Source organism: Typha latifolia, chromosome 8 (genome assembly GCF_019914945.1).
Source record: "Typha latifolia isolate L0001 chromosome 8, TyphaL0001v2, whole genome shotgun sequence".
NCBI classification, from domain to species: domain Eukaryota; kingdom Viridiplantae; phylum Streptophyta; class Magnoliopsida; order Poales; family Typhaceae; genus Typha; species Typha latifolia.
This window is the reverse complement of record NC_133093.1, coordinates 4,778,779-4,803,726: the sequence shown is the minus strand read 5'-3', so window position 1 is coordinate 4,803,726 and position 24,948 is coordinate 4,778,779. Positions and strand designations below refer to the sequence as shown.

The 24,948-nt window shown below is 34.5% G+C and overlaps 1 protein-coding gene across 1 annotated transcript; it reads left to right on the top strand.

The window, feature by feature from the left end:
- The first annotated feature begins 4,926 nt into the window (after nt 1–4,926).
- Nucleotides 4,927–23,713, top strand: LOC140794160 (uncharacterized). The gene is made up of 22 exons (XM_073146061.1): nt 4,927–5,219; nt 5,818–5,930; nt 6,013–6,095; nt 6,495–6,572; nt 10,871–11,002; nt 11,470–11,520; nt 11,615–11,755; nt 11,854–11,976; nt 12,089–12,166; nt 14,251–14,343; nt 14,419–14,532; nt 15,513–15,596; nt 15,812–15,910; nt 16,007–16,195; nt 16,928–17,003; nt 19,843–19,946; nt 20,033–20,289; nt 21,619–21,705; nt 21,839–22,066; nt 22,881–22,959; nt 23,029–23,092; nt 23,194–23,713. The coding sequence occupies exons 2-22, from the start codon at nt 5,840–5,842 to the stop codon at nt 23,301–23,303; spliced, it is 2,361 nt and encodes a 786-aa protein (XP_073002162.1). The 5' UTR covers nt 4,927–5,219; nt 5,818–5,839; the 3' UTR covers nt 23,304–23,713.
- The last annotated feature ends 1,235 nt before the right edge of the window (nt 23,714–24,948 follow it).

Here is a 24,948-nt window from a genome sequence, read left to right as displayed (position 1 = left end):
GACTCCAACCATGTATCTAATACATGCATAGTCTTGCTAGTCTATCACATGCACTCTCCTACTAGAAATCACTCCGACATAAAGTCATAACAATATAATCATTTCTAATCATCTTTATTTATCATCATCATACTCATATCCAAGATCAGAGTAATTCTATGCATGATAAAAATATGCTCGATTATAATCATCTCTAGATAAAGTCATATAATCATGCTGGAGGCTAAAACATGCATGTACATAATATATAATATAACATAATTTGAGAAAGACGTATAAGGGATAAGACTACTCACTCTGATCAAAAGAAGCAAATCATGTATCCCTTACATTCGCCAATCAACCGAGTGACACTTATCGCTAGCAAGGTCCACGGGGTCCCAAATAAGAGGATTCGGGATCTGAAAATATTTAAGTAGCAAGAAGTTAGTCGTTCATCTAATTAAAAACCGTTCATGTAAAATATGATGATTTATTAGATTTTAGAATTTCTACTTATCTTTAGAACTAGCTAAATTTTTAATTATAAATAAAAATATAAGTATAGATAAGAACCTAATTATAATTAAAATATATCTTGATTAATTAGGGACTATGTACTCATTACTTTATAAAATAATAAATAAATACTTAGGCTTATTATTTTGTTTGTTACAAAATAATAATGTATAATAAATTATTAGAATTATTTAAAATGTATCTCATGAGAATATTAGTATATAAATTTGATAATTATAATTTACATATATATATATATTAATCTAATAGAGATATAAATAAATAAATATGAGTATTACCTATATTTATACCTAATTAATCATTGATTATACAAATTATAATTAATACTAATATTATTGAAGAATATATATTATTATTAAAATAATTAATGTTTAAATAATCTATTTGCATTAATTAAGAAAAAAATACTTAAATAAATAAATAAAAATAAGGATGATGGGCTTGGTCCAGCACTAGCCTGCTACAATGCTGGGCCGAGCCTAGTACTGTTGCAGGAAAAAGAAGAGAAGAAGCAGCGGAGGAAGAAGAAGAAGAAAGGAAGAAGAAAGAAGAAAGAAGAAGAAGAAGAAGAAGAGAAGAGAAGAGAAGAAGAGAAGAGGAGGAGGGAGGGAAGTGCGAACCTGGGCCGGTGGGGAAGGCACCGACCGCTCGTGGCCATCCAGCGGCTGCCCTATCACCGGCGGCTTGGCTCCGACGAATCTGAGCCCAAGGGCAAAAGAAAGGGAACTAGAGAGAGAGAGAGAGAGAGTGGGAAAAAGAGAGGCTTACTGTAATGCCCTCGCCCGACACGGGCTCGAGCACGCCCACGTGCCCACACAGTACGCGCGGCGCGCGCGACAAGTTGAGCGGGGCCCGTCACGCACAGATACTCTCCTATGCATATATAATCATGATATCATCAAATAAAACCTCCTAACCTATCCATGATCACATAATCCATCACCAGATAAATTATACTATTAACCAAATAAATCTGTTAACATATGAATATCCCAGTCCCCAATAATATACATTAAACCATTACATAATCTAACATGACTCCCATAGGCCACAACAAACCATCAAGATACAACTAAAACAACTAATACAAGAGTATGCCATGATTCGACCTGTAAGATTAGGCGGGGACAGGATTCAAACCTCCAGTCTTCAGGTCATGAGCCATACAAATCATCGTCTAATATAAAAGAGTACAAATATTAAATACTCGTACAACTCAATTTCTATAGCTTACCTCATTTTTGCTCTAAAATATCTTATTAGGGTATCTCAAGGCAGTATCACGTACCATAATATCTGTGGGGGTTAAAAAGAAAGAAAAAAAGAAAGTAATAAGCAAAAGGCTTAGTGAATAGACCTTACCCCGAATCAGTGATGCCAAATAGAGAGTAAATCATGCACTGGATATTATGAATCGACAAGAGCATCATGTCATGAATGAGTATATGAATGTATCCTCAATAATATATAAATAAAAAGTAGATAATATGTCATAACTGATAAAATTATATAATTCTCGACAATGAGTAAATATATTTCCATGTTATACTATCATCATAATTCTCTCTCAAATATGACACATGATGCATGCTGACTATGATCATGCTATGATATAAAATACAACATATGCCCTAGCGAACGGCATGTGTCCGAATGTTTGCTGCGCACACATACTAACGACCTCAGACGTAAAGCCAATAGGATCGCAACTATGTCGAGTGATCAATCATCTCCAAGCACACCCTAACTCTTGCGCCCACTCGGGTATCCTCACGCTTTCTATCAACTATCCTATCAATCACATTTCATGTTTTCCCTCTAAATGACAGATCATATGCATATATCCAGTATGATAACAAGTCAATGTATAACAGAAATTTAGGTAGAATAAGAATCAATAAAAAAATAATGCAATGCAGTCTCCGACCATATATCTAACACATGCATACTCATACTAGTCTATCACATGCATACTCATACTAGAAGATCATCTTCATATAAAATCATAACAATATAATCATATCTAATCATCTCTATTTATCATCATCATACTCATATCCAAGATCAGCCTAATTCTATGCATGATAAAAATATGTTCGACTATAATCATCTCTAGATAAAGTCATATAATCATATTGGAGGCCAAAACATGCATGTACATAATATATAATAAATCCTAATTTGAGAAAGGCGTCTATGGGATAAGACTACTCACCCTGATTAGAAGATGCAAACGACGTATCCCTTACATTCGCCAATTAACCGAGTGACACTCATCGCTAGCAAGGTCTACGGGGTCTCAAATAAGGGGTTCGGGATCTGAAAATGTTCAAGTAGCATAAAGTTAGTTGTTTATCCCATTATAATCCGTTCGAGTAAAATATGATGATTTATTATATTTTAGAATTTCTACTTATTTTTATAATTGGCTAGATTTTTAGTTATAAATAAAATTATAAATATAGATAAAAACCTAATTATAATTAAATTATATCTTGATTAATTAGGGACTATGTAGTCAATACTTTATAAAATAATAAATAAATACTTAAGCCTATTATTTTATTTGTTACAAAATAATAATGTATAATAAATTATTAGAATTATTTAAAATGTATCTCATAAAAATATTAGTATATAAATTTGATAATTATTATTTACAAATCTATATATTAATCTAATAGAGATATAAATAAATATGAGTATTACTTATATTTATACCTAATTAATCATTGATTATACAAATTATAATTAATACTAATCATAGAAGAATATATATTATTATTAAAATAATTAATGTCTAAATAATCTATTTGCATTAATTAACAAGGAAAAACCTAAATAAATAACATCAATAAAATAAATAAATAAATAATTAAAAAAAAACTGCGATCAGTGCTGGGCCGCATTGTGCAAAAAAAGAAGAAGTAGAAGCCGAGGAAGGAAAAGAAGAAGAAGAAGAAGAAGAAGAAGAAGAAGAAGAAGGGAGGTGCGGACCTAGGCCGGCGGGGAGGGCACCGACAGCTGGTGGCTGCCTCTCACCGGCGACTCGGCTCCGAGGAGCCCGACTCCAAAGTAAGAAAAAGAGAAAGAGAGAGAGATAGTGATAGAGAGAGAGAGAGAAGAAAGAAGAGGAAGAAGGAGGAGGCTCACCTACGGCAGCACGACGACAACTGCGGCAGGTCGGCAGTGGGAGAGAAAGAGAGAGAGAGAGGAGAATAAAATAATAGAGAGAGAGAGGCGGTGGGGGGGGGGTTGGCAGTGGCTGTGGCGACGCTGGGGCCCGTCACAGCTAGTAGACCGTAGCCGGTTGGCTGCGGCGACGCGAGGGGGTGCGTGGCACCCCCCCACGCTGAGCCCCATTACATGGGCACGACGTGGCCGACCACGTCGTGCCCATGCAAAGAATTTTTATTTTTTAAGGATAGGTTGTTACACTTACCCCGGTGGTGGTAGGCCGACGGTGACACAAGGGTAGAGAGAGAGAGAGAGAGAGAGAGAGAGAAGAAGAAGAGAGAAGAAGAGAGAAGAAGAAAGAGAAGGAAAAGAGCTCACCAGCGCTCGTGGAGGTGGCGGCGGTGGTTTCCAAGGACGGTGGTGGTTTCCAAGGACGGCGGTGGCAGCGATAGATTGGCCTCGACGAGAGAGAGAGAGAGAGAGGGGATTGAGAGAGAGAGAGAGAGAGCGAGAGAAAGAGAGATATAGAGGGAGAAAGAGAGGCGGCGGGAGGGGTTGGCGGTGGCTGCGGTGGTGCTAGGGCCTGCCGTAGCTAGTTTGTCGCAGCCGGTTGGCTGCGGCGACGTGAGGGGGTGCGTGGCACCCCCCACGCTGTGCCCCATATACGGATATCGAATATGGATTTAGTTTGTTACAGATTCAGATAAAAAATTTCTATTCAATTCGGATATGAATTTAGATATGGATAGAATTTTTAAAAAAATCTCATATACGGATTCAGATACGGGTTGAATATAATTTTCGAATTCGGATACAGATACCGGATATCGAATATCTATTTACTGGCATATTTTTTTGAATAATTTTATGGTTTTTAGTTTGCTTATTTAAATAGTGAATATTGATATCGTTATTAATGATGTGTTACATAATATTTGTAGAGATTAATTTTTTTAATTATATATATATTTGACATAAAATAAAAATATTTTTTGTGAAACTCTTGATATTTTTATTTTAAATATATTTAAATAAAAAATCATATTTTATTTAAAATTTGATCAATATCTATTTAAGATCCAATTCTCTATTCGAAAATTATTTGTATATGGAGTAAAAATATGGATTCGGATGTGAGAATCCGAATCCTTATCCAATCCGTTTTCACCCGCTAAACACACATTATATAAACCTACAACCAAAGGCACCAAAAAACCTCCGCCTCTCTCACTCGCTCCGATCCTTTTCCTTCTAAGCCATCGGCCCGCCGCCGCCTCCTCCTCCTCCTCCTTCTCCACCGTCGGCCAGTCTCCTCCTCGTCCCCCTTCGCCAAGCCGTCGCCTCGTCGTCGTCGTCCTCCTCCTCCTCAAGCCACCGCCTCGCCTTCGTCTTCCTCCTCCTCCTCAAGCCACCGCCACGTCCTCCTCCTCCAATCAACCTCTTTCGTTGGCCTTCTCCGTCTGGACCCTCAAGTCTCCTCCTCCGCCGGCAAACCTCATCCAGTCATCCTCCGTCGGCAAGAGGTTTTTTTAAGCATTAATTAATATTATTGTTTACATCTTAATGTGCTCACTGATTTGCAAATTTATTGTAGCTAATCATTTAGTTAGATCATTATTTAGCTAATCATTTGTTTTAGTTCTGATTTTGAATATACCATCGCAAAATTCATACTAAACCTGATGAGTTTTGTTAGGGTGAACAATTAACCACATGATCTGTTTAAAGAAAAAAATAATGCTCAAATTCGTACTGGAACCAGCCTTTTGCAATTTGAATAGACAAGAAAGATCATTGCCATCAAGTCATCAACTTGTATATAGCAGGACCTAACTTGTTCTTTAGTGCAAGTCCTCTGAATTCTCTCATTATTGATTTGGAAATATTGAGTTAAATTGTGTGCATCTTCAGGTATCATAGCTCTCTTCAAACATGGTGTTAATCTCGCCTAACATCTATATTTATTCCTAATCAAGATTAAGAAGTACCTTAACACACACAAGATCAAGATAAAGAAGTACCTCACAACTGTTTCTTACTTTCTTCACCATGGCCATATTTCAGATTTCTATGATCAATTTTAGTTGGCTTTCAGACTTAGGTCCATTAACTACATTTCAGATCCGGTCTCCCCGCTGTTCCCATGGGAGGCTCTCGCACTCAGGTCAACAAGCCCCATAAGACCCGCTTCGCTTCCAAAGCTTCTCGCCATGCTCATAAGACTTCGGTCGCGGGTGAATCTCCCATTCCCTACAATCTGGCGCTCTTCCTTCATTCTAGTTTATTCTCTAATCTGTGATTTGGTAATGAGTTCAGGTACCAGCCGGATTGCGAAGCCGGAAAGCCACCGGGCTGCCATGAAGGGCGCCCGTGCTGCTCGTGTCCAAAGGAGCAAATCAGTAAGTGAAATAAAAAGGATCAATTTTTTCTATAGCATAGCATGTTAATTCTGGGATCAAATTGTTTTCATCTGTGTTTTAGAACCTAGAACATTGTAAGGAGGGTGAAAGTTTAGGTGCCCCTGGGAGTGAATTTCAAACAAAAGAAAGGTAAAGAGGGGTCCGTTTTCTTTATCTGATTTTAATCTTTGGACAAAGATAGAGGATTTATTTGAATTTTTGCAATACTTGTGTCGATGTCTATTGAACATGTTTGCATTGTAGCATAGAGAAGGTAGTTCATAGTCTGTCTTTCTGTGAACTCCCCATCAGTAAGGATAAAATTTATCCTGAAATTAAAAGCTTCCTTCATGAAATTTTGAAGTAACAAACTTTTGCCTTTAATTGTTTGGTTTGCAGATTCGTGATCAGAAGCGAGCAGCTTTGTTGAAGGAGAAAAGAGCCTCAACTGGTTCATCAAGCCCACCTCGTATTATTGTAAGTACTTTAGTTTGGTTATTATACATTTGTAGTTGATCTTGTTGGAGTTTTGATGCTTAACTTCAAGATACTAATGCATTCCAATTTAAATAATAACATCTAACTCTTATTGACATCAATTTACTTGGTTCATTCTTTGACATTCATTTAGTGGAATACCCATGGTAAAAGAGATTCAAATGATCATGTCTTTGATTCAAATTGGTTTAGTTAGCATGCTTATGGAGCAATAAGCAATTTTCCTTTGTATTGTGAGCTTGTCACTTTGATTATGATGTCTAGAATGAGGATATATCTCTAATGACCTTATTTCTTTAGAACAATTGATTTACTATCTTGCTTTCTCCATCCTTTTGTATTGCTTCCTTGGAATTGGATTGCCTACTAATTGGTATTCTTGTTATAAATGTGAAACAATAAAGGGAAAAATGAAACCAAGGTACAAGAGATTTTTGAAATAGTTGAAAAGCATATTGCTAAGTGTTTTTGATTTTGTCCCACATGGACTCATTTTATTTTTCTAAAAAATACTCTATAGTGTGTTTGGTTGTCAACGTATTGGGAAGTGAGGGAAAGTTAAATGATCTTGGAAAGTGAAAGTTCTCGGGGAACTTAATTTCTAACAAAAACTTATCACTTTCTAATGTTTGGTGAGATAGAGTGTGAGATTGGAATTGCGAGTTTCTTATTTTTTATTGTTTGTTTGAGAAAAGTAAAAAATGGAAGTTAGAACTTCAAAACAAAAATAAAAAGTATTTGTTTACATTTATACCCATCTAAATTTCTTTATTTGTATGTATGCTCTTTTAACGTTTATATTTGTGTGTGCATTCTTTAAAAGTCATACATTTTGCATGGATGCCATTCAAGTTATCTTTGACAACTATGAGTTCAAACCTTTAGTACCTAAATTATAAAAAGACACTAATACTATTAATTGAAAGGAATGTGTAAAAATAACATTAATTTTATCTTTTGATAGCTAAATTGATAAAATTTTAATGGTTAGTTAGAACAATAAGTAAAGTTCTCTGCATAAAGCACTACGATTGTTATTTGTTTGCCATAGTATTTATGAAAATTAGTGTTTCTAAAGGCAGCCGCCATGGCGGGGCAGCGACCCAACTGCCCTGCCATGTAGCTAGGCGGCTTGCAAATGGTGGGCAGGCCGCCATTTTTCTTTGGCGGCCTACCTTTTCCTTTTCACATCTCGCGTGGCCTACTTAGTTGTCATATAGGGTCAGATAAGGTCAGACTATCTAATGGATAGTTAGTGACTAATTTCTTTTAAGAAGAACTATCTGCTAGCCCTATCACAAATATCCGATCTCTCATCTTCCTCTCATTTCCCTCTTGAGTGACGCAGCAGTGATACCGGTAGCAGCGGTAGCAAGCAGTAGGAGCGGCGGCCGGCAGGCTTTCTTCTCTTTTCCTCTTTCTTCTTTACTTCCATTTCAGTCTCAGTGCCAATGATTAAAGTGATCACCTCTCTTTCTCTTGGCTATCTGATGCTTGAAGTTACTAGTGAATAGTGATAGTTTGAAAGAAGAAAAGACGAATTGCACTCTTCTCTCTCTCCCTTGCTATCTGGCAACCTAGCCTAGCATGCAATACTTTGACTAAATGGCCACTAGCTGGCATGCACTGGACCCACTTTTAAATGCATTAATAAAATATGTAATGTGTATATATATATGCATGCATGTAAATATAAATTATGATATTTTTTTGTTATGATTGTACATATTACACTATTAAAATAATTATATATACTATATTAATATATAATTATATATTATATTATATAGAATTGTTTTTTATTTTTTATTTATTAAAAATACTAAACTACCTTGGCGCCAGGCAGTGGGGTGACTGTTCGCCACCTGCGGCCGCCTTTCAATACTCTGAGGAAAATTATCAAATCACACTCTGCATTTTTATAATTTTTTTATTGACACCTCGTCTTTGAGGATTATGTAACTAGACTTCTCATTTTTTCTTATAATTTTCATATGGCATCTTGAGTTCAGTAAAGTCCAACTATTTTCAAATGGAAATTTTCCAAGGTTATAGTGTTTTAAAAGGCGATTGAGGTGGTCGCCAAGGCATCGCCTCACAAAGCTGGTTTGCGGCCTGCTAAAGGCGAACGGACTGCAATTGCGCTCTTGGCAAGTTGCCTTGTTGCGTGGCAGCCCGTTAAGGCATTGCAACGGTTGGGGCTAACAAGTTGGATAATAGATGCAAGTGAACAACTAACTACTTAAAAAAATTCAATCTCGTATCTTGCTAATGATCGATCTAAGCCCTAAGCCCCTAACCCAATCTCTCTTTCTCTCTCGACTGGCGGTGGCAAGGGACAGCAGTACAATTTTTTCCCTCTTTCTTCTTCTCTTCTTCCCTTTCACTCTCAGCTCTTTTTTCTTCCTTGCCACAGTAGTACATGTTCCCTTCACTGATTTCCCTGCTACAGTTGGCTTGCAAGCATGCCTCACTACTATCTTTTCTTCCCTTTTACTCGTGATGGCAAGCTGTTTCCTTCTTTGAATTAGTTCTTTTCAGTCTTAAAATTTTTGCTAGTTAGTTTGCTAATTATTTTTAATCTGTTAGGCTGTATGTTAGAGGAATTAATTACTAATTAGTATTTGAATTACCCAATGGCCCCAATTTTGTGTTATTTCTCAATCTTTAACTGTTGAAAATTTTGTTTTCTTTCACTGTCTTGAAAATTTTGCTAGTTCCTGTTAATCTATTGTGCTAGAGAAATTAATGCTAATAGTTTGTGAAATATAGTTTGTGAATTAGTTGCTAATTAATTTATGAATTGCCTAATGGTCCCAATTTCATATACAAAATATAGATAATCACATATGGCCACTTATTCCTCTCAGACAGTGTCTACGGCTAGATCAATGTTAAGAATATTTTGTGCACATTGGCTCCACTGGTCGAGGGTGAAAATATAGTTATATTCCTAATAAGAATGATGCCACGTAGTGAAATGTAGATTTTCTGGAAAGGTCACCAAAGGTGGAATTATTAGATTTAAGAAACATATTGCTCATGTTAGAGGTGATGTTGCGCCTTATCCAAAGCTAATGAGCAAGCAAAAAAAAAAAACCAATAAACATCTAGAGGGTAATCAGAGAAATAGAGAAGAAATCAAGAGAGACAGTAGAACTAAGGGCAAAAGTAAACATTTTTGGAGAGAAGGAAGATTTAGAAAATTTTGAAGTAAAAAACAAAGGAGTAGAGGTTCTATGGATAAATTGATCTCTATTGATCTAGAAGTTGTAGTTAGAGAGCAGGGAAAGATTGTACAAACAAATAGAAATAAATAGTTTTGCAAAAAAAAAAAAGAGAGTGAACAACTACTTAGCTCACTGAGTTTACAAGTGTGGCACCCTCTTAATATTGTTAATTATAAAACATTTTGTATTGATGGAAGCAATTGGTATGGGCCAGAGTACAACTTGGTACGGTCCTAAATTGCAAACAAAAAGGTAGGTAAAGTTCTTTGCTGCTCAATTTAGCCTTTGGAAGAATTTCAGCAACAATTTCTTGTGGTACGATGCCATGCTGATAACTTGTAGTACTCAATTGTGAAAAGTTTTAGAAATTTCACCTGTGGTGCTCTAGCTAGCATTTTTTTTGATGGAGAAGGATCAATTATATTGATGACATTGCTTCTCTATTCCACTCTGGGGAAATAATTTGCTGCTTTCACTTCTTTTCAAAATTGTCAACCTAAGGAATTTTGTTATTGTTTATCGTATTCATCATATGTAGATGAAAGCTTTCTGTGAGTTTCTAGTGTGTAATTTTGATCATGATGTTGACATTTCATATTATATGAAATACATTGTCGCTTTAACTAACATTTTACTCCACTAATTGTTATTTTTATATTGTTTAATACCTTTCTGGAGATACTGTAGATGTTGAAACAATCAGCTGAGGATGCTTAGCTATGGGTAGACTTATCTCGTATCTAAAAGTTCTATTACTGTGCATTATTGTATCTGATTGCTTATATCCTGTAGTCTCATATGTTTAGATTCAGCAATTCCATGCTTTTGCTCCATGTAACTGCTTCAAATGTTATCTGATATTTTGATGTTGAGTAACCTTAACCTTTGTAATCATTGTTGCTTGTGATCTTTCTAATATATTTATTATTTATTTATTGTTTATTTTAACAGATATCTAATTGTTTAGACTATTGTCACCATTTCTGCTATATTTTGTTTCAAATGAGCAATTTTGGATATCCTTGTACGTTACACTGGTGATTACAGGTTCTTTTCAGCCTTTCATCAGCTGTAAACATAAGTTTGGTTGCAAAAGATCTTTTGACATTGTCATCAGGAGAGGATAGAGAACCTGTTTCAAAGACTGTTGCTTCTAATGTGTACAAACTCAGAACAACGGTTAGTTTCTTCCCCCGCATCTTATTTTTTCTATGCATGCTATGATTGGTTGCAACATATTTACTCTTTAATGACATTTTGCTCTACAATTTTGCTTGATAGATGGATTGCGATTGCATATTCTTAACTTTTTGTCTGTTATGCTGTTAGTGTAGTAGTACTAGATCTATACTACCATTGCTTCTTATGAAATTGTAGGAACTAGATCTTTTTATCTTATTAAATATAATATTCACAGCTTCTCTATTGTTGACTGTTATAGATAATTCTGTGAGATTGTTCTCTTTTAAGAAGCTAAATGTGAAGTTTTTTGTTCCTTTATTCATTAATCGCTACCATCATCAAGCTTCTCTGTTTGTTAGTTTTTCAATGTTAGTCATCATTTTAAATTTGCAGAATGCTATTCATCTCATTTGAAAATGAAAAGTTAAACAATCCTTTTTTTTTATTCGTTATTACTGCTGAAGGTTTTAGAGGCACCATATGGAGATCTTTTGTCATGCATGGAAATGGCAAAGGTATTTTTTTCCTCTAAATGAACTTAATCTGGAGGTGCCTTTTTTTATTTGAGACTAGTTAATCAACATAGTCACATACTTTTTCCTAGCACAGGTTGCCGATTTGATTGCTTTTGTAGTATCAGCAAATTCTTTGTACGATAGGGAATCCAGCAGCTTGATTGATGCATTTGGAATGCAATGCCTTTCTATCTTCAGGGCTATCGGCTTACCTAGTACTGCTGTTTTTGTTCGGGTAAATACTTAAATGATATGCATTATACATCAACAAGAACTTTCTCTTATATTGATTGATGATCTGGATGTTCACTGTCGTGGATTTGACATCCATAGGACCTTCCACCCGACATGAAAAGTAAACAGGAACTAAAGAAGATGACCATTTCTTGTCTTGCTTCTGAGTTACCTGAGGATTGCAAATATTATGCAGCAGATACAAAAGAGGACTTGCATAAGGTAATGGCTGCCTGTTCAATTATTTGGAGGGTTGTGAAAGAAATGTAGAAAAAGCCTTTGCAAATCCATGCTATTATTTTAATTTGTCCTCGGTCTGGTCTGTCATATGCAGTTCATGTGGTTATTCAAGGAGCAGCACCCTTCATCTCCACATTGGAGAAGTCAAAGACCGTATATTGTTTCTCAAGAGGTGGGTACAACTGCATCAAAAATTTTTCAATGAATAATATTGTTTCTCATTTGTTATTTAATCTTTTCTCAAGTGGTATGAGTGGCTATATTGGCTTCCCAGTTATCAGAGTAGAATTGATCTCATACAAATTTTCTTGGACTTAGCAATTTGGGTTGGGTCATACAAATTTTATGTGCTTAGGATTGATATCTTATTTTGTTACAGCCATCGGGTTTGAGTTACCCCAAATTTACATAATAATGATGCTCCATTTGGTCAAGCTTGACCATCTTTTTGCAGTTCCTATATTTCTTAGCTTGATTATGATGTTTGGTCTTGGGTGGTGCCAGTTAGTTTTTTTAGTGGAGGTCAATAATCTCAACTTGAACTATCCATTAACCCTTCTGCATATCAAACTTGTTCCTCCAAGTGCTAACAGAGCCTATAAAATAGACTGAACTTAAATGAATGTAGGTTTTATATATTAAACAACAGGCATGCATGGTAGGATATAAATCTAGGGCCTCTGATTTGATACCATGATAACTCATCAACTACCCTAAAACGATTAAATTTTTAGAGATCGGTGATTTTTATATTTTATATTCTAACTAATACAAAGTAAAAGTATGCTTAGATGGGAATATTTAGATGAATGATTGGTATCACTTGAAAATGATAAAGCAAAAGGTTGCTATAATTTTATGCCAGGTTAGTAGTAGCATCAATGGTGTTTTGATCCATAAATGATTATGACATGCTAGAGGAGATCACATAGTGGGAGGAGGCGAATTGGTTCCACTAAGGTGGAACGTACCTACGGGTGAAAATGGGTTGGAGTAACTCTAACCTAACCCGAGTCGCTATCTGACTCGATACGGATACGGATATAGGTCGGGTATAATTTCTGGATATGGATACAGATATAGGTCGGGTATAATTTTCAGATACGGATACGAATACAGGTTGGTTATAATTTTTAGATATGGATGCGGATATCCGTTTACTCGTATATTTTTTAAGTAATTTGCAGTTGTTAGTTTGCTTATTTAGATGTGAATACTTATATTATTTACAAATGACATGTTCTATATTGTTTGTAGAAATTGACTTTACTAACTTTATATGTATTTGACATGCAAAACATTATTATTTTAATTTTTTTTATAGTATTTTGAGTTAATTGTGTCCAAAAGAAAATTTATAAGTTGTTTAAAATTCGATGTTTGAAAATTATGCAATCCATATCTAAAAATTATTTGTATCCATTTAGTTAGGATATGATTTTAAATTTTGTTATCCGTCAAATATTCATATTCGAATTTGTACTTAGACCGAAATATGGATTCGGATATGGGTTGAGCACTATCTAATCCGTTTTCACCCCTAAATACACTACATGGGGTAGACGAAAATCAAAGTTGACTTTACTAGATAACTGAGATATTATGAATGCCTTGGTGGATATCTTTGCCTAATATAGAGCTGAATATTGGGAAGGAGGAAGTAACTTGCCATTTACTTGGAAGATATGGACTTTCCCTTTAGAGTGCCTTACCTTTTTTAGGTATCTTACTATTACGGTCTGAATGAATATGTTCATGTATAGTTTTTAGTCAGTGATACTGTTTATGTAAAAGCAGATTCTCATTCTGGCAGTAACCAACCCATTATATTTTGTCAGACATAGTGAGACAAGTAAACTTCCTATCTTTTTCTTTCTGAAACATGATAATCAGACAACTGAGGTTCTTTGTGTAATATTTTAACGCTGAAGTGATGAGATTGTTGATTTCATCATCCTTACCATGTCATAAATAACCTCTGTTGACTAATTAATCCTGTAATATTTCAAGTCTATTATGTGTTGTTAGTTGCACTGGACCTGCGGTTGAAAATTTTATTCAGAAAGCTCACAACAGAGTTTCTATGTTCTTATATTGATTACTCCAGAAATTTCTGCTTTCTTATGCAAATAATATCTAATTCGCTAGCCTGTTGAGGAATAAATTCAATTTATACAGGAAATTACATATTGTCTCTTGCATCATGTCATACAGTAGTTATGTCTGTAACTTAAATTGTGGTCTTGTGGTCATCAGATTTGCATGGAACCTGATGATAACAGTCCTGGAACGTGCACCTTGCTTTTATCTGGCTATTTGCACGCTCACAGTCTATCTCCAAATCAGCTGGTAAGTTAATCATCCTTCAACATCTAATGTTAACTTTATTTATACATGTTCTTTTATATTCTTCCTCCACATCAGGTCCATGTTTCAGGTGTTGGGGATTTTCAGTTGGGCAAAATTGACATTCTTAAAGATCCGTTTCCCATCAATGATAGGAAAGATTGCACTCCAATGGATTCAGATGGGATACAGGTTAATTATAACTTTTATTGGCAGAGAAGTAAATGTGCAATACTGCAATCTGTTGGTGCTAAAATTCGTGCACATTAGCTTTCTTTTATTATCATCTATCCATCTGTCTTCTTCTCCTTTCATTTGAATGTTCTTTTTAGGTCAAATTTTCTTTTCCAAAATATTAGTACAAATAAGGAATCCTCATTTTTTGACCAATGTTTTAAAAGGTGGCCTGCGATGACCCCACTGCATTGCACCCAGACGGAAGGCCCAGCAAGACGGTTTAGCATTTTTAAATATATAGAAAAATTAAAAATAATTTGATTATTGCTGATGCATCCTTAAGTGAGGAAATCACATCTTTTATTGGTTGTGGATCTTGTGATGGATCCTGAAATATGAAATATCTTTTCCAGTAGCAGCATGAAGACTAATTTTTGAATACTATAATGAATTACTGAATTTGTTTTTTCTGTTTTGATGTGGTTTGGAGGTTATTTACTATCATTCTTTGCCGAGTTACCACATAGGCATAAACCGTCATTTAATGCTATTCATTGTACAACTAAAGTGGCTTGAGTTTGCTACATGGAATCATTTTATTGTGGGTGCATATGCTTGTTCCTTTCATCAAGGATTTATGTTTATCAGCAAATGCTATTTTATCTAGAGTAGCTAATCTTAATTTACATCATGAAATGAATGATTTAACATGAGTACTTATCTTATCCCTAGACATTAATCTGACCAAATGGTTGTTTGGCAAAAACTAATTGCGACCTCCATAATGTATTGCTTTTCATGTTGTACCTGCTTATCTCAATAAATTTGTTTTCTGGAAAATATAATACACATGCTTCTATTTACTGATGATCTCTGATATGCTTGATGGTTTCTCTGTATGATTAGGCTCCAATGATGTTCTGCTCATATACAAAAATGTTCTCCTCACATACTTTTTAAATGTTCATAATGATAGGTTCTTTGTATATCTGCAGATTGTCAATACCTTAACTCCAGATCCCTTGGTCAAGGAACCTTTGCTCACTGAAAATGTCCCCGATCCTCTTGCCGGGGAACAGGTTGGATACTTCTTTATTTCGATGAACATATTTCTCTAAGAAATTTTACTGTGAGTGTAATATATGAACATTTAAAAACTACCTAATTACATTTAATATCATTCTGGAATATAGAATGCTTTGTTCGCATGTTTTGTTTTATTCTTGTTTGAAGGGATTTGTTGAATTTCTTTCAACTACTATTAATGATGGGATATATATATTCAATCAATTAGACTTGGCCAACAGAAGCAGAGATAGCTGAAGCTGAATTAAGCAATAAAGAGAGAAAGTTGATAAGGAAGAAACTACCTCGGGGCACCTCAGACTACCAGGTTTTTCCCACCTTATTTTTTGGTACATAAAGAGTATCTATCTATGGTGAAAACTTAGTAGAAAAACTTAAATTATTTGTTCTCATTATAATTTAGGCTGCATGGATTTTTGATGATCCCGACACGGAGGATTCCGATAGAAGTGAGGAGGAAGGTGATGGCATGGTTCTAGATGAGCAGAAAGACCATTCAGCGCAGGAAGCAGCTGATCATTCGGATACTGATGAAATCCCTCAACTTATTGATAATATTGATGAAGGAACTGAGACTGACATTGATATGGATGTGAGTATCAATATGTTAGTCCTCTCCGACACAAGATGCATTATTATTAAATGGTGTTAAAAGTTTGCTGCTTGTGAAATTTTTTCTTGTAAAACAAGTCAGATGAACACTAGATTTTTCCTGCTAGCTGCATTCTCTTTTCTACAGAATCCCATTTCAAATCGTTGAGTTGAGAAAGCAAACTAGGCCATTTGTTATTATAATATAAAATCTCCAACCATTTAAATTAGATATACTTTTTGAGTTTCTCAAACTGTCTTAAGCCCAGAAGTGAGGGGGCTTTTTAGAATATAGAATATAAAAACCATGGTTCTCTAAATACTTAAGCTTTTTAGAGTAGGTGGTGAATCCAGTTTTTCATTGTTGAATCGAAGGACCTTTTGTATTTGATAGTGGTCTTCCAGTTTTGAAGAATTGCACATAAGCAAGTTTCTTGATAATTTGTGGATTATGCTAATTTTCAGTAGGGTCGAAGGTTTTTAAATAATTATTCCATGATTCCATCATATACTAGAGTTTCATATCATCCAGTTTGCTAGTCTGCAAGTGCTGCAACTCTTGTATAATGAGTTCTTTCAAAAATAATTTAAATGTCTAATAAATTGTGCTTATGCAGATCTGGTTGATTTTAATTATTATTATGTTTTATATTTATTTTATAACTTGTTACATATGTTCTTATTGCAAAGACATATCCTCATACTATCAAATCTCATAGAGAAAAAAATGCAGGATGATGAGAATTTGACAAAAGAACAGATTGAAGCAGATATAAAAAAGATAAAGGATGAAAATGCCGATGATGAAGGTATGCCTTGAATTACATCCAAAAGATTAAATCTGAATCAAAGGTTTTTTTAGTTTATATAATATGCTCTTTTATTTCTAATTTGTAGTGCAATTTAGTGAATTGCATGAGATCAAGAAACCGACTGCATGTTGTTTGTAACTTAATGCTCCCATACTCTGTTTCTATTCTTAGATGGCTCTAACTTTGACTGACAAATTCTTTGTAGTCGAAAATGGGGCAGATTTATTGATATATATTAATGAAAGAATGAAGAATATGTACGCTTAATTGAAACCATTAAAAAGGGAGTAACCTGGATTTTATCAAGAATTGTTGTGCTAGTGGCACATGCCATGCCAATACCCTGTCAGAATGCCATGAGTTGCCATTGACACACCTTTAAATAGATTTTGTAGGGTATGTATACATATTTGAAGTTCTAATATGTGTAGTAAAGCCTACATTAGTCTTTTATCCCTAGATAATTTTGTTAACGACCTAAATTTTGCAGTGGTCAAGTAGAAATATGATTCAACATATAATATCAAATAATTTTTATTTACCTTTGATTCATATGTTTTGAAGAGTACTTCACATTGATCTTGTACAAAATGCTAGATATATGTAAAATTATTCTTTCAAGCATGGTTCGCCATATCGGCCGATCCGGATTGGGATCGGTCAAACCCGATCCCAATTCAGGCCTGATCCGAATTCTTTCTCTCTTTCACTCTTTCTTTTCACTCTCTCTTACTCTTTTTCTTTCTTTTACTCTTTTTTTTTTCTTTCCTTACATATAATCATTGTTTCTTTTACGAAGAGATCTAGCTTTAGTAAACTCCAACAAACTCTCGTATATAATTTTTTAATTAATTTTTTTATTTTTCTCTCATTTTTCTCATTTCTTCCACTCTCTCCTTTTTTCTTCTCTTTTCTTCTTTTTCTTTTTCTTCTTCTTTATTGCATTATGTTTTTTTTTTGTTTGATTTTCTTACACTCACACTCTTTCTAATCTATTCTTTTTTTCAATTTTTATTGCACCATAGTTTTTCCTTTTTCTTTTCTTATTTTTGGTAAGCTTTTTTCTAAATTTTTAGAAGTTTTTCTGTATTTTTAAATAATATTTAGAATTTTATGTAATTAAAAAGTCTGATCCAATCCAGGCGACTGATATGGCCGATCTGGTTGATACGTTTCGTTTTTTCGGAAGGCCGATCCCGACTTTTTGAACCTTGCTTTCAAGTAATAGATCTAGCTTCATTTTGTTATATTTAGATAATTAATCTTGGATTTGGTTTTTAAAACAAAGAAATAGAAGGATAAAATAAGAAAAACATTTCTTTTGATGTGATTTGATGCTCCCATCCTTTTATCATTTTGGGAAATAAGCCTACTAGCAAAGGGATCTTAGAAGGGTCAATTTGAATAAGTTAAAATAGTTTTTAGGTGGTACTTATGACATGTTGCTTGATACCATATTTGTATTGAGCAATACGGGCTATACAACTAGTGGCACACGATGACACATGGTGGCACGCCTTGACATTGGGAAGTGACATTAGCATGATCCATGCAATGTGCAAGGACACCACTCGGACGACACTGTTTGTGTTTATCGACACGGTACCTTGGATCTTATCATACATCTTACTTTTGATCTTGGCATCACTGGCACGACACTGTTTTATGCTGATGGACACAGTAGACCGTGGATCTTATTATATCATCTCACTTTTGATCTTGACTTGATAGAACCATGGATGGCTGCATGTCGGCATGGGTCGTATTGACTGGCACGTGACATGAGGGGGCGCCAATGGCACCTCCAAAAACCAACATGGAAGGCTGCAAAATGGCTTCTTATGATGTTATACGGTTATAGGAGGCTCCTCAAACCCTCTCTTGATGGTCGGAGAGGGTTAGGTCAGTGATATGACCCTTCTATCATCAGAGAAAGCGATCCATTGGAAACATATTGTGATTTACTCACAATCCATCCCCTTTGCCTCCCCGCCTAGAGAGCTTCACTTCGAGCAGATCATCATAAAAGAGACCTGCCTAAATAAGTTAGATCCATTTATAATCCGCTGAAGCAGATTGTCAATTAAGACGATCCTTTCAACAGTTTTCTTCTCCGATCGAGCAAGGAGAAGAATGACTCTCTGATCTAGGGCACAACACATGCGAAGAGGCTAGAGATCTCGATACCGGCAGTGGCATGCAGCTGATAAGGTGTGTAATAAGCTTCCTCCTCTCCTTTCTCAGTCACCTTTCACAGTCAGCACGGTGCATGCCTACGACACGCCAATCCTTACATAGTTAAATAGATATAAGAAAAGGTACTCATATATGGTGTCTGGAAGGAAAAGGTGTTATCTGCTTTGTTGTATCAAGGATTTACTTGCAGCACATGGTGGAACAAGACGTGCCGTACAACATGGGCAGTGTGATTAGGCATGATCATTGTGCCTAATGGAAAGAGGGATGCGTGGAAGCAGAGGCTAAACTTATTGTGAATATCATGTGTCATTCATGCTAAGATTTTGAAAACTCATTGCAGTGAATTTAGCCTAAAATGACTTACTGTAATGATGGAATAAAGTCTGGCAAGATTCTTTACAATTGCAGATTATTACTAAGGTCTTCTTCATTATAACAGTGGTATAGTTGTAATCTTTGAAGAAATAAATATATTATATAACATGAACTTTTGTGTACTAAATGTACCTGTTTTAGACAGTAGGACTTTCTTCTGCTTTAAGTTACAGATGTGAGCTGATATTATCTTGCTTGTATCTAGAAATCTAAAACTTTTATCTCAGGAGGTGCTAATTAGGTTTGTTCTTCCAATTTTCAGAATTTCCGGATGAAGTAGATACACCATTGGATATTCCAGCTAAAACCCGTTTTGCTAAATACAGAGGTCTGAAGTCCTTTAGGACATCATTATGGGATCCTAAAGTGAGTATGTTTATTAGCTTTACTGTTCAAGTACTATTATGACTTTTCACTCTGATGACTATATTCCTTGTCTTTATCAATGGCAGGAATCGTTGCCACCTGAGTATGCTAGAATTTTTGCTTTTGATAACTTTATGCGAACACAGAAGCATGTCCTTGCAAAAGTTCTGGAATTAGATCAAGGCAGTAAAAATGATTGTGCACAAGTGGGATCATATGTGCGCCTTCATATAAAACATGTGACTATTGAAGTTGCATCCAAACTTCGTGATTTGTCAAGGTCACCAGTTGTAGCTTGTGGCCTTTTCCAACATGAGTCAAAGATGTCTGTTCTTCATTTCAGGTACTCCATTGTATTGTTGATACCGTTATTGAATGGCGTTCTAGTCATGAGTATTTTTTTGTATGAAATCTATGTGCCCTATGGCCTTCTCTTCAAATGCTATGACAACAGTTTCTCTATTTTGTAATCTAGTAAGCTTATCTTCTTATCTTTGGTTTCTATATTGTATTATTTTGGATTCAATTTATAGAGAGTGAATGCTCACATAGCAGCAAGTTTGTCGTGTTAATATTGTAGTACCTTATCAGTTGTGAAAATAGATTTGGTTTGAAGCAAATGTTAAAAGGTGTTACGTGTAATTATTGTGACATTTTCATAATGTCGTCTAATAGTAGCATCATCCATAAAGAAAATGAGTTGTCCATTGAGGTTACAGTAGTACATAAGTGTATATTTTATCCTAATCATGTGCAATTAGATAAATGAAGTTTAAGATCTTGCTTCATATCTGAATCTAACAGAACTTTGTTTTCACCTAATAGATATATAGTATTTGGCTCTTTTAATAGATTGTTATACATAGCTGAAAGCCTGAAAGTTGGATAATCTGTTATAACATCTTAATTGATTTAAAACTTCTGATCTTAGTTATTCAGGAATGTCAGCTTTACTAGGAATTTTGATATTGGATTGCTTTTAAATTAAGTTTAATATGGAATGAGTCCAAGTTTAATTAATATACTAAATTCTGGGCAGGTTTAGCTTAATCTGATTCATGATTTGGTATTATCTAGCTACCCCTTCATACTATGCTGAAGGAAAACCAGGAAATATACATAAATTTTTTTTCTGTGTGTGGGAAATTCCTTGTATTCTCCTCACCTCCTTTGTCTTCTTTATTTTTGGGTGGATTAAATGTTCTCTTCTTTCCTCACACTTCTTCTTATTATTGTATTGTGCTCATATGGAGAAAATTCTTAGAGATGAGAAAAGGGATCCCAGGATGCACTACTGTTTCTTGGTGTGAAATCATGGACTCTTATTTTTCTTCGATTAGCAGGCTTTCTAAGCTTCCTCAACTTGGTAACAGGGCAAATTCCAATTCATAGATTTACTTAAGAGAAAATCCAATTGTTAAATATGAAGATCGAACTACATAGTGAGGGTCCCTTTAGAGAGCCACAATCACGATCAAGTTTTCTTATAATTAGGATTTTATTGTCCTTGTCAATTATGCAAATCTAGTTGCTAATTGAAGGATTTGTATTCAAATGTCATGACCAATTCACTGCAAACTAAGCTTTAGATCTATCTATATTTAAATTCCTGCATGTGGAGGATTATTGCTATTTAACTAGATATCTATTAAAATTTTTGTATGTTTTGCAGCATAAAGAAGCACGACTCATATGATGCTCCTATTAAATCCAAAGAGATGTTTGTTTTCCATGTTGGGTTCCGCCAGTTTATGGCAAGGTAGTAATTACATATCTTTCTTTGCTATGGTTGTCAGTTTTTTTCACTTGTTACTTGAGAATTAAGATCCTATCAATTTCTCTTTTTCTTAGTGTTCCTAATTTCCTTCTGAAGAATTTCCTCTTCTTTTCAGGCCACTATTCTCCTCCGACAATATAAACTCTGATAAGCATAAAATGGAAAGATTTCTACACCCTGGGCGCTTTTCAATTGCTTCTGTCTATGCCCCTATTTGTTTTTCTTCTCTGCCTTTGATTGTCGTGAAGAATAGGGATGGCGAATCACCTTCAGTTGCTGCAGTTGGTTCATTGAAAAGTGTGGATCCAGACAGGATTATTCTTAAGAAAATTATTTTAACCGGGTAAAGTGCACTATTGCTAGTCTTTAATACATTCCATAATGATATTCATATTTTACATGGACAAAACAGCTTCCTTCCATGAAAATGTGATGGATGAATGATCGCAATGTATGATGAGTTCTTACTATGGTACACAAGTAAATGCCCATTATGTTTCTACTACGAACGACACACTTTCTGTGTTAGCCAAGTTGGACTTTCAAATATCATCTTCATGTGTAGCATTGTAAAGAAAGTTAATCATGAACATGCATAGGCCAATTTTTCATATGTTTTTCTTTAACCTACCTTATGTATAAGCTGTTAGCTTATCAATCACTCTAGTAGTAGCTGATAGAGAATGATCATTTTAATCCTTCGTATTCCAAGACTACCATGTCGTGTGGGCTCAAGTGCGATACATTTTAATAAGCCCAAGACTGATCTGAAATAAATGCTTGGAATTTTCATATCTTAATTGATACATTAGCCTTGTGGGATTTGAACTCAGGATCTCCTGCCCGAAGTTAATATTGACAAAGTTGGATGTCTTGTTGTTCCCTTTTTCTCCGAACATGATACTTTGTGTATTCTTGTCATCCTCTTGCTTTATTTCTTAAATTTTGGACTGTTACCCATGTTGTATTTTGTCCATATGTTAGTTAACAACTCAAAAATTATGTCTCGTCTATTTCAGAAGCATTTTTACTTCAAATAATTTGATAATTAGATGTGCAGAATCTGTTAGTAACAATGTCAAAATGTCTTCTTGATTTCTTTTTGTGTAGCTTTCATGTGAAATATTAAATTTAAAAGAAATGTTCTTCTTGTGCAGTTATCCCCAAAGAGTTTCAAAGTTGAAAGCGATTGTTCGGTATATGTTTCACAATCCAGATGATGTTAGATGGTTCAAGGCAAGTTAAGATTTGAACTTCAGCTTTTGATTTTGAGTGCAAAATTCTAACTTCTAGTTTCCTTTACAGCCAGTGGAGGTGTATTCAAAACAAGGTCGCCGTGGCCGAATTAAGGAACCTATTGGTACTCATGGTATGCCTTGTCTTTTTATAGTTACTGCAATATTAATTGGTTAGGCTGACCGAAATAGCTAGCTAATTATTGAAGTGTATAATGTGCAATTTTTATTTCAGGTGCAATGAAGTGTGTGTTCAATAGTGTTATTCAGCAACACGACACTGTATGTATGAGCTTGTACAAACGCGCATATCCAAAATGGCCAGAACAACGTTTTCCATTATGAGATACATATAGATGACATGTGCTTTTGGAAAGGTCTAAATGAAGGCCTTTTGTCAGGGGGGAGAGCGAAGCTTCAAATGTCTGATAGTAGCTTTCCGAAGGAGTAGCTTGCTTTGCTTAAAATTCAAGTTTTGCAACCTTCAAATGATGTCTGATAGTAGCTTTCCGAAGGAGTAGCTTGCTTTGCTTAAAATTCAAGTTTTGCAACCTTCTTTTCTCTCCAGTCTTATTTCAGCCCTACATTTTTTCTTTTACAGTAACATTAACCATTGTGACTGTATGACTATATTTTTTGTTGAGGGTAAAATCCAAGAGCTAGTTAAATATTTGTAAGACCAACGTTTAGCTATTTGAAGTATTTGATTATATGTATTGGTTATTCAATGCACTTGACAGCACACTTATCGTGTACATGCCCTTTTTGTTTTAAAGCATTTAAAGTTTCAGATTTACTTTTTCTTTTTTTTTTGCTTTTTCTTCGAGGTAAAAGTTGCAGTTTGTAATACAGCATTCTGCCAATTGCATAGATCTTGCATTCATGGGAGGTTGTTTCAATAGTTTAACTTTGTGATATAATCATAGTTGCAAATTAATTGCGGTACTCTCTCGGCAGGTAAAACTTTTTCTTAGTATTTCATTTCTTGCAATTGGTTAAGTATACTTTTCTAGTGGTTAACTAGCTCTTATTCATGAACATTTTTATTTTTGCTTTCCTTGCTGTAGCTTTCTTTGTGATAAGAAGCCTCCCTTTAGGATGTCTTTAAAATTTTATTTTTGAGTCAAAACATGGCAGATTTGATTTTTTGATGCAAATGTTAAGATTGTGTACGCGGAATGTATTGATGAGTAGATTATTCTAGGCTGAAATTTTAGCTCGGTCATGTTTATTTTCCTTTTTTTTGTGTGAGAAATGTTGGATTTTACCTCATCATATTTTTATTTTGCTGCGTAATCCATTATTTTCCTTGCAGTGTTAGTAGACTTTGCACGAAAGTTTCTCGTTTATATCAACATATGTCCATTTTTCCGCTTAATCCATTAATTTCTTTATAGTGTTAGCAGACTTTAAACGAACGTTTCTCGTTTCTCTATAGAATTTAAAGATAAATTTATCTTAGCTTGAATCCCTCGGTTAAATATTAGTTGTAAAAAAGGTTTATTTTCAAATTTATTTAAAGTCATCAAAAATTGATTTGCTATTATCTTTTCACTTCTGTTTGTGAAGTGATACTAACCTTTGAAGCATTGAATTTATTGATTGAAATAATATAACATCTAATGTAAATTCTCTGCTCTTTTGAAATTTTATAGTTTAAGTACGAAATTTGTACTTAAATTATGAAATTTTAATTCTGTATAATTTTAACAAAATATTCAGAATATATGTATCTAACATCTAAAAAAATAGGAAACTAATTGGATAAAATGCGAGATATCATGATCTAAATTTTTTGTATTTCGAGTTTCTTAATATTTGAAATTTATCTATAGTGAAACAAAGAATTTGACAAAAAATCGTATGAAATTCGTAGTTTACATATGAAATTTATAGTTTAAGAATGAAATTCTCACAATAATTTATATTATAAAATTCTGACAATAATTTATATTCTTTAAAGTATATATTGTAATTTACTTGTAATATT